This window comes from Camellia sinensis, chromosome 14, assembly GCF_055761805.1.
Source record: "Camellia sinensis isolate YWXY chromosome 14, ASM5576180v1, whole genome shotgun sequence".
NCBI classification, from domain to species: Eukaryota; Viridiplantae; Streptophyta; class Magnoliopsida; order Ericales; family Theaceae; genus Camellia; species Camellia sinensis.
Window position 1 is genome coordinate 21,468,254 of NC_138974.1, and position 10,971 is coordinate 21,479,224.

Genomic DNA, 10,971 nt, shown 5'->3' on the forward strand with positions numbered 1-10,971 from the left:
CCATGTAATCTCACAATCTCATTAACATACAAGTTAGCCAACTTATCCGCATTATACAAAGATTTGACAGGTAAGAAATGTGCGGATTTAGTCAAACGATCAACAATTACCTAGATAGAGTCCATACCTCGGGGAGAGCGAGGTAATCCCACAATGAAGTCCATCGTGACATGTTCCCAATTCCATTGTGGTATTGAAAGTGGTTGTAGCAATCTGGCAAGTTGTTGATGTTCAGCTTTAACTTGTTGACAATGTAAGCATCGAGCCACAAAATCTGCAATGCTTTTCTTCATTCCTGGCCACCAGAAATTTTGTTTCAAATCACAGTATATCTTTGTATTCCCCGAATGCATAGCAAATTTTGAATTATGAGCCTCAGTCATAACACGTTTCCTTAAATCAAAACAATTCGGTACACAAAGTCTATTATGAAATTTTAACACATTATTTTTAATCACGAATCCATGCCTCGGTTTTGAGTCAATTTCATCAAAAAATTTCTTTAAGAACTCATCTTCATGTTGTTTCTCTTTAATCTCTTCAATAATGGCAGGTTAAACAGAAATAACGGCTAAGATCCTGCTTTGTTCATGCAGCGCAATTTCAATATCATCTCTTTCTAGATCACATATTAACTTCTTCTAACCGGTAAGTAAACGTGACAAATTACCCATGGATTTTCGACTCAAGGTATCTGCAATATATTGGCTTTTCTCGGATAGTACAAGATTTGCAAGTCATAATCCTTGATCAACTCAAGCTATTGTCTCTGTCTCATGTTCAGTTCCTTTTGAGTGAAGAAATATTTGAGGCCTTTATGATCAGTTTATACTTCACAAGTCACACTGTATAGATAATGTCGCCAAATTTTCAAAGCAAATACTACCGCTGCTAATTCAAGGTCATGGGTTGGGTAGTTCTTTTTATGAGGGCAAAGTCGTTGAGAAGCATAGGCAATTACTTTTCCATTTTTCATCAACACACATCCCAAGCCCTTATAGGATGCATCACTGTAAATTTAAAATCCATCAGTACCATTAGGCAAAGTCAAAATTGATGCAGTTACTAACCTGGTCTTTAACTCTTGGAAAACAGTCTCTCTTTGATCAGTCCAAGCAAATGGTGTAGTTTTTTGTGTCAATTGAGTCAGTGGCAAAGCAAGTTTGGAAAAATCTTTTACAAATTTGCGATAATAGCCTGTAAGTCCTAGAAAACTTCGAACATCTGATACATTTGTCGGTCTAAGCCAATCCACAATAGCTTCAACTTTCTGTGGGCCAACGGAGATACCATCCTTGTTGATTACATGCTCCAAAAATGCCACACTGTCGAGTCAAAATTTACATTTGGAAAATTTTGCATATAACTTCTTTTCCCTTAGGGTCTGTAAAGTAATTCTCAGATGATTTTCATGTTCTTCTCTGCTTTTAGAATAATTTAATATATCATCGATGAACACAACAATGAACTCATCAAAGAATTGTTTAAACACTCTATTCATTAAGTCCATGAATGCTGCAGGTGCATTAGTTACTCCAAATGGCATGACTAAGAATTCATAATGTCTGTATCTAGTTCGAAAAGTGGTTTTCTCAATGTCTTCTGCTTTCACCTTTAGCTGGTGATATCCAGATCTAAGATCTATTCTAGAGAACACTTGCGCTCCTTGAAGTTGATCAAACATGTCATCTATTCGGGGTAGTGAGTGCTTGTTCTTGACAGTTACTTTGTTTACCTCACGGTAATCAATACACAGCCTCAAAGACCCGTTTTTCTTTTTGACAAATAACACTAGAGCACCCCAAGGTGAAGTGCTCAGGCGAATAAACTTCTTATCTAACCGTTCCTGAAGTTGAGTTTTCAATTCTTTCAATTCAGAAGTGGACATTCTGTATGGGGTTTTAGAATTGGTTGTGTCCCGGGTACTACATCAATAGTGAACTCAATTTCCCTATCAATTAACTCTCCAGGTAGGTCAGTAGGAAATACATTAGGAAATTCACAGGCCACGAAGATATTTTCCACACTATCTCTATCCGAAGACATAGTCAACACACAACACAAGTAGTCCCGACAACCTTTCCTTAACAATTTCCTAGCTTTCATAAATGAAATCAAGTATGGTGGAGGAACTATCCCATTTCCAGTAAAAATAAACTCAGGCATGCCAGGTGGTCCAAACACAACAGATTTACTCACACAGTTGATAGTGGCACAGTATTTAGTCAACCAATCCATACCCAGAATACAATCAACATAATCAATGTTCAAGGGCAGCAAATCAACATACAATGTCATATCACCAATGATAATATTACATGCCGGATAAACATAAACACATATTATAGAACCCCCAGATGATGTAGATGCAGATAGTAAACAGTTCATAGGTTCTAATGATCTAGTTAATCTTTGAGAAAAACCATGCGATACAAATGAATGCGTGGAACTAGAATCAATTAGCACATAGGCATTCTGAGCATAGATAGAGACTATACCTGACACCACTCACTCAGTATTCTGTACATCCCTACGTACTAATACAAAAACCCGGCCTTGTCTCAAGGTTTCTCCCCAAGTATTAGCTCTCACATTTGTTCTTGGTGCAGGAACAGATCCGGCTGAACTTGTCGCAGGACGGGTACTCGTGTCGAGTCTCATCGGACAATGTCTAATCATGTAGCCTGTCTTACCACACCGAAAACAAGCACCAGATGCATGGTGACATGTTATAGCGATTCCGGTTCTTAACCCATCTCTTATTGTATTCCAAACTCGGGTTGTATGGGTTGAAAGGTTATTCATATCTTGTTTCCCTTGTCTTCCCTCTATTTTTGGTTATCGGGTGGTAATTGTGCATTTGGAACAGGTTAGTTGCTCCATTTCCAAAACTTGTGTTGCCCAGATTTTGGCCTCTCCGCTCGAGCGAGCATCACAAATTTTTCTCCTTCACTCGAGCGGCCATTCTTGTGCTCGAGCGGGATTCTATGACTCTTAGCATTTTTTTGCAAGTCTGCAGATGCTGGGAGAGTGCATTCGACACTCGAGCGTCCATTTTCACGCTCGAACAGGAGTTTGTGTCTGACGTTCGAATGGGAATTCCCACGCTCGAGCGGACTGCGTGAATATCAGTCCAAGAAGATGAAGTTTTGAGTCACTTTTTCTTATCTCTCTCTCTCTCTCTAAAACTCTCCAAAAAGCTTATTCTTGAGTTTCTCTCTCTAAATTTCACATTCTCTCTTAGATTTCATCTAGATCCATCATTCTTTTCACCCTAGTGCCTTTGGGAAAAAGGTAGAGCTTGTCAAGATCTACATTTTGATCCGAATAGAAGTGGGTTTCGGCATTCTTGGAATTTCTCTCTTGTTGGGTTCGTCTTTTTCTTTGAGGTAGGGATCATTTCTACACTTTTATATGATATTTAGCTTAGATATTGTCTTTTGTGTAACAATGGTGTGATTTGGGGATGTTTTAAAACAAACCTTGGGTTTTGATTATATAGTTTCAAAGAGGGGTTTTGGGTGTAAATGAAATTAATGTTTGTGGGGTTTGGAAATGATGTTATGCTATGCTTAATTTGATTATTTTGGCAATTGGTTAATATTTGGGAAAATTGAGAAATTGCCCTAAATGGGTCAAACTATTATTTTATACAAAAATTGAAATTGACATTAGAAATGTGAAATTGAGACCAAGAGAGATGACATAAATGGTGGAATTGGTTATGTATTAACTTATTCTTTTGGAAATTTTGAATAAACTATTTGTTGAAATTGAATATCTGTTTAGAGATAAATTGTATTGGGCTATCAGTGGAGGATAGCTTTGGATTGTTGTAGAAATTGCATGTGGATTAGGTAAATTGAAACCAATCTTTGATGGTTGTCATTGAATATGATCGTGGTTGTATACATTGTATATGTATGTTTGTTTGGAAGTGGAAATGGGATGTGCTTCGTATTTGATTTTCTTTTAAATGCATTGCATATGTATGGACATTGTTTGGGAGGAGAAAGGGGTTGGACTCCATTATAATTAAGTTGGCCAGAGTGTTCTAGGTGAAAGTCACAAAATTATACATGGGTGCCTAGCCCGCGGACGAAATATCCGTAAAATGGCAATTGTAGTGCTTGTATAGCCTACGTTTCCATGGGTCCCATTTGACGGCTGCTCACGGACGAAATATCCGTGAAATGAAAGTTTGAAGTGTTTTATGCATATGTGTTATATGATTTGAAATTTATTGAGTTCTGGTTTCAGTTTGATTGTTAAGAAACAATGATATTGAACCATGAATGGAGACAGATAAGTGAACGGAATAAGTATTGAAAGTGAATGGGTTAAGGTTTTAAATTGATGTTTGATGAATATTTGTATAATTGTGAAAGGTTTGACACAAACATTGTATATGCAATTGTACTTATATCTTTGTTAAGTTTCATATACTGTGTTAGATGAATTCTAATGGGCTATGGCTCACCCTATTTGGGAATAACATTTTCAGGTAATGAAGGCTTGCCTCCTCCAAGACTATAGCATTAGATGAATCTTTGAGAAGCAAGAGCTTCATATTTTGTTTATTTTGTATAGCCTAGGGCTAAATCTGTACTGGCCGAAGCTCATTTTGTTGAAATCAAGCCAAGGCTTGGAAAGATGTAAGCCAATAGGGCATTTACTTTCGTCAAACTCTTTTGTATCTTGAATTTCACAAATATGAAAGGACCATTCACTCTGATTTATGCTATCATTTAATATATGGTTGTGGATGTATTTATGCTTGTATTTTGGGGGCGTTACACATGTGCCCTTATGCTTCTTTCCACATTCTAGACAAATTGGCATAGGCCTACTGCTTTGGCTTGAACTACTTGAAGATCTAGTATTTTGCTTTTTGCCTGCAAAGGATGAACGACCCTTTTGAAAATTGGATTCAAATATTTTTCCTTTCTATTCAATTGTTGGGGCATAAGTCTGTTTCTTTGTTGCTAGTATGGCCTCTGCCATCAATGCCCTATCAATTACTTCCACATAAGTCGGTAATTTGAATACACCCACTCGAACATATATGTCCAGGTCTAAGCCCCCTTCAAATTTCTGAGCCTTCTTATAATTTGTGTCGACCATATGAGGAGAAAATCTGGCCAACTCAGTACTCATACTCGGCTACAGACATCTTGCCTTCAATTCTTGGAATTTAGAAACTTTCTGATCCCGAAAATAGTGAGGAAAATACTTGTTGTAGAAGATCTCATTGAATTGAGCCCAGGTCATATTCCCATTACTATTTGGATTAATAACCACCATCTCCGAGCTTCATCTTTAAGAGTGTAGGTGGCCAATAAAACCGTTTGAGTCTCAGTGTAGGGAAACACTTCAAATAACTTCTCCATTTCAAGTAACCATGTCTCTGCTTTCAACGGTTCAATACCACCTAAGAAAGTTGGCGGTTTCATTTTCATAAATTTTTGAGTTAGGTTGATGATGTCATTATTATCCAACTCAACTTGGACAGGAGGAAGCATCGGTTGTTGTCTTTGTTGCTGCGTTATTGCTTTAGTTAGAGCGGTAATCATTTGTTCCATTCAGCTCATGCGAGCCTCTGAGGATTCACTTGCATCATTACTTCTTGCATTCTCCATTAACTATAGGTAAACAAAACAATAATAAACACATGCGAGTAATCCCTTCCATAATGTTCAGAATATTCAATTTCAGTTCATTTGTTTCCTTTATATGAGGTCAAGTTGAATTCATGTTCAGATCCAATTGTCACAGTAATCAACTCACACACTCGCATATGCACATGAAATGTCCTTACTTCTTTTCTGGGACACCTTATAGCTCATATGGACTTATGTGTGCAGTATATCACGTGCCTTGATACCACTCTGTTACAACCCAAACCCGCCCCTTCAGGTTTAGTGACGTAACCGGCCAGTAATCCTGAGATTATCAAAGGCCTCTTAACAGAATAACAAAATGTAAGGGGTTGCGGAAGCAATCATACAAAATACAAGATCCATTAAGCTGTGAAGATATACATGAGACAAATAAGTTTAAACTTATGTAATATCAAATTTCCATAAGACTTGTATCACCATACATAATTTCATGAGGGACTTAGCCCAACGTACAAATAAGCAAAACAACTAACAAAAACATCTTCATGAGGTTCACAGTTTTGACTTCTCAAAAGGGAACCTCCTCGGGAGGCACAATGGTTGGCTGACTCAAAAACACTCCAGGCAATAACTTAGGCCTGGTCACGTGCCTGTTCACCTACATGACATAATATAAATAATGAGCGGAAGCCCAGTGAAAAATAACAGAATAAAGGGTTTAAATGAACGATGTCCAGAATAGATTCAAAAATCAGAGTTCATATCAGAAATAGATTTATATTCATATTCTCGCTCAAACTACATACAGAAATTAGAGTTCATGCTGCGTCATACATGGTACATCCATTAGCGTTATCATACTTGTTAGTTCCATAAAGAACCTCCGATACCAGGAAACTAATAACACACTCGGGCCACGGTATTATTACTCCCGGGTAAGGGCCATGAGACCACGGTATTGTTACCCCCGGGCAAGGGCCTTGTACTTGTAGATCACGGTATTATTACCCCCGGACAAGGGCCTTGTGCTAAGGATGCCACGCATACTTGTTAAAAATTGGACATTCATTCATTGATACACAACATAGCATTTCAGAAAGCAGATCATTTCTTGTCATATCATATAAGAAAATACTTTAACGTGAATATAGCTTTACAAAGTATTACTCACAGATGACTCCACTTGCACAACAGACAAATCAGATAACTTGTGGCACGTGACCTACACACACATAACAGAAACACGTAATGAAACACACACTCGATTGGCACTTAACTTCTTTCGTTTCATTCTTAATGTGTTTCTAGTCCTTATTCTTCATATTATGTCTTAATCTTGGCTTTGGAATGCCTGGGATGCAAAGTGGATAACAAAATGCATTTGTAAACACTTGGTCAAAAATGTTGGAAATAGGGGTCCCGCTCGAGCTCAACTTCCTTCACTCGAGCGGATATGCAAAATTTGAGTGGTTGCTCGAGCGCAACTTCTGTCCTTCGAGCGGTCTGTAAACTTCTGGAAAAGTACTAGTTGCTTGATTTTCCCGCTTGACGGTCACTTGAGCGTGAGACTCAGGTCCTCGCTCGAGCACAATTCTTGTCGCTCGAGCAGTCTGCAAACATGAGAACTTCTGGGAGCTTGCATTTCATGCTCGAGCCAACTTTTGGTCGCTTGAGCAGAAGCGCAAGATCACAGAGTGGTCGCTCAAGCGCAGAATTTGTCGCTCGAGCGGAGGGTGCAAATTCTGAAATTTTCATATTGCAGTCCCAAGTTCAAAACTTGCATTACACACTTCAAAACTCATCTTTTTGGGCCAAAATTCTAGAAAACATTTAGAAACTTGTAAAATACCATGATTTGAAGATCATTTCACTAAATCAATGCCCCAAAGCATGCCAAATGACAAAAACTCAACTTGAAATTTATGAATATGCCATGAACATGACATGCATGAATTACTTTGAGCTTAGACTTTCCAAAACATGATCAATTAAGGTCAAATGGTAAGAAATGTGATGACTTCTCAAAACCAAGTTAAGATAGACACATGCATGGGAAAATTCTTTAGAAATCTACTCAAAATATCATGATATATGCATGCATGCATGATATGGTTCAATTCTCTTCATTTATAACTCAATCCTTGTATCGTCCAACTTAATTCTCTAGAGTTCATGTCCTACACATCATAATTGTACAATCTAAAGGTTGAATTCTTACTAGGCTTGTCAATGAGAGAGCTAGAAACTTGATCCTTGTGTTTCTAAGTCCAATTCCTTCAATTTCTAGCAAATCCTTTGATTGAGCTCAATCTCTCCTTTCTCTCCCTCTCTCGCATTTGTTTGTGTGCGCTAGCTCAAAGATGTGTTGAAATGAAGGAAAAGAATGAGTGGAGGTATAATAGGTGCCTTATATAGGCTTGGATTAAGGAATTCATTAATTAGGCTTAATTGAACATTAATTATTCTAATTAAATCATTATGAGTCGGATTCTAATTAAACCTACCATAATGCTCTAAAAATCCTAAATAGCACATAAATTAAGTCAATTTCGTGATCGAATGCCGATAAAGCGTTCAATTTGTAGTATAAAACAGAAACATAAATAGATATTCTTATGATAGACAGATAGAGACTCATATAGCTCATAACACATGCAATTAACTTAGGATTTCATCTTAATTACTTATTAGGCATAATTAATCCTGGTTAATCAGCTAATGACAGGTCGGGGTTGTTACACATATATATTATGAAATTGTCATCCTATGATAGCCCAACCACTAATGTACATTTCTGATACAGTAGAAAAAAATGTGACTATTATGTCATTCCTAACTCTTCAGCTCTGTAGCAATTGCTTATAAGGTGCAAAACAACTGGATGACTATGTTAGTATATCCTTAGCAAGTGGATTGTGTGGAAATGAAAGAAGGAAGTGGGGTGAAGAAGTATGCTACTAAAATGTCAATGTTTTAGGTTAACACTTGTTGCTTTGCCATCTATGATCCAAAAGGTGCCAAATGCCAAATTCACCTGGTTTTTTACTTTCGGATATTGAGCCAAAGGAAATTTGCTTCAACATGGATGGTCATCTATAATTAGGGGTTTTGTGTGTGCAGTTGGGATAGATAGTGTTGGTGATAATTACAAATAAAACACTAAAAAATACAAATAATTAAAATTACAATAACTATTGAAAGGACTGAGGCGCAGGAAATTCACTCTCTTTAAGGAGATTCAAGCCCTCTGCAGTTGGACAAAGCCTTACACCGATGCAGTAGAAAAAATCTTGATTCGTCCCCCCCAGGATACAACAGCCGGACTATGTCGTATAGTTCACCAATACTACAAAATTGGTTGAAGAACCCAAAGTTTCATCACATATACCCTTTATTTCTTTACCTGATAATCTCACACAAAAATAGTAAAATAACAAACACTTCTTTTTTTTTTTTTCAAGATAAGATGTTAGCTCAATTTATAGGAGAAGAAACTAGGGGCAAAAGAAAAATAAAATAAAATAAAACAAGAGTTACTTGGAGGAAAAGAAAAGAGAACTTGGAGGGAAAGAAACTTTATTTAGAGGCAAAGAAAGGTAGCTTGGAGAACAAGTTGCTTAGAGCCCAAGCAAACAATATATATTATAACACATTATAATATTAAAATATCTACTAACAGATAGTATCCAAAATGTGTTGTCTTTCTATTAAATTATTTATAAGGGGATCCAAAGCACAATATATCTTCCATTTTTTGTCATAAAGTTTGATGGAAACCAAATAGTATGAATGCTTTTGATTGGGACAAAAGCATTCATGCATTTGTTTTGACTTCACTTTGTGTTGGGGCCGGATTTGGATCATGTCCCTTCCATTTAGTCATAGAGTCAATGCTTCTAGCTGTATGCTGAAAGAATGAACGGATAAGATGATTATGATTATGACAATCAAATCATAGTTGGTAATCATACTTTTAAAAGGTGAGAGGGTGGCTTTCATTTAAACTGTGGTTTAGAAGTGTGGATTTCAACCATGCTTTTAGGGAAGTAGTAAAATCATGGCTGCATATTTTCAAATGAACAGCCATGATCTATTGATTTATCTTTCTCCATTTCCTGTACAAAATAGAGAAGGATCTACATCCTCTCCTCTCCTCTCACTCTCTCACTCGTCTTAAAGGAAAATTAGAAACCAATTGGGTTAATTCAGTTAGCCACTGTACATTGATTTTTTTCTCTCATTATTTTGGCTGTATTAAGGAGTTTATTTCTTCGTGTGTTGGTTGGTAGGCTTTTAGCCATGTGTAGCTAAATTATAATTGTCTAGTTTGATGTAATTTTTTACGTATTTATAATTGATCTTCTTTGCAAATAAATAAAGGAACAAAATTAGAATTTCAACCATTTAAGCTGTTGAGAATTGTTCTTTAACTACACAATTTCGAACTCAGCAGAATTGCTCAAAATTTGGTTTATGATCCATGGGAAAATGATATTTGTCTAATTCTTAAAAGATGGCATGAGGAAGAGGAGTCAGCAAATTGTACAAATATAAGCTAAAAGAAGCCCTACTACAATCTCACCTCTACTCGTTGGCTGCTTTGGGTTTTTTTTTTTTTTTTCAAACTATAAAACATTAGTAGGTTAGTAAATTATATTACAACGGAAGTGATGCAGTCTGTCAGTCCGTCGGCTACATAAGTATTTGATTTTGCTTAATAAAGTCATTTAATTTTCTTTTTCCTTTCTCAATGTAAGAATTTGTGAGGGGAAAGTAAAAAAGAAGAAATTTTTGAATAAAATATAAGGTATTGTACCATAAAAAATAAAAATAAAAATTAAAAATAAAAATCCCTTTCTTTTTTTCCTTCTTTGTAAATGGACTTTACAAAATCAAAATCCAATCACATTTTAGGTAGAATTGAAATAGGGGGTAGTTCAGTAACATATATTTACAGCCATTGTGTCCTGTACTCGTTTGAATTAGACACATGGTTGAGTAACCGAAGAAACCTTTTGGTAGTTATCAAGACATCAAAGACTATACTTTAAAAATCTCATCTTAAATTCAGCTCTAAAAATAGTATTTATAATTTTGAAACTCACCAAACTCATCTACATATATATATATATATATATATTTTGAGAATATGAAAAACATTATATTAATAAAACAACAACTATACATAAACAAGACCCCAAAGAGTCATCCCAATCAAAAAATTCAATAAATAAAATAAAATAAAATCTGCCAAAAAAACAGTTACATCGATATATTCAAAGATGTGGTTTGAAAAGCAAAATCTACTTGAAAGCCTGCCGTCCCTGTCAATGCCGTCCCTGTCAATGTC

At 36.2% G+C, this 10,971-nt stretch overlaps 1 protein-coding gene across 1 annotated transcript; it reads right to left on the reverse strand.

Annotated features, from left to right (window-relative positions):
• Positions 1 to 1,869: 1,869 nt before the first annotated feature.
• On the reverse strand, positions 1,870 to 2,388 carry LOC145806837 (uncharacterized). The gene has a single exon (XM_082904672.1). It carries the CDS (start codon positions 2,386 to 2,388, stop codon positions 1,870 to 1,872), a length of 519 nt encoding a protein of 172 aa, XP_082760798.1.
• Positions 2,389 to 10,971: the final 8,583 nt, after the last annotated feature.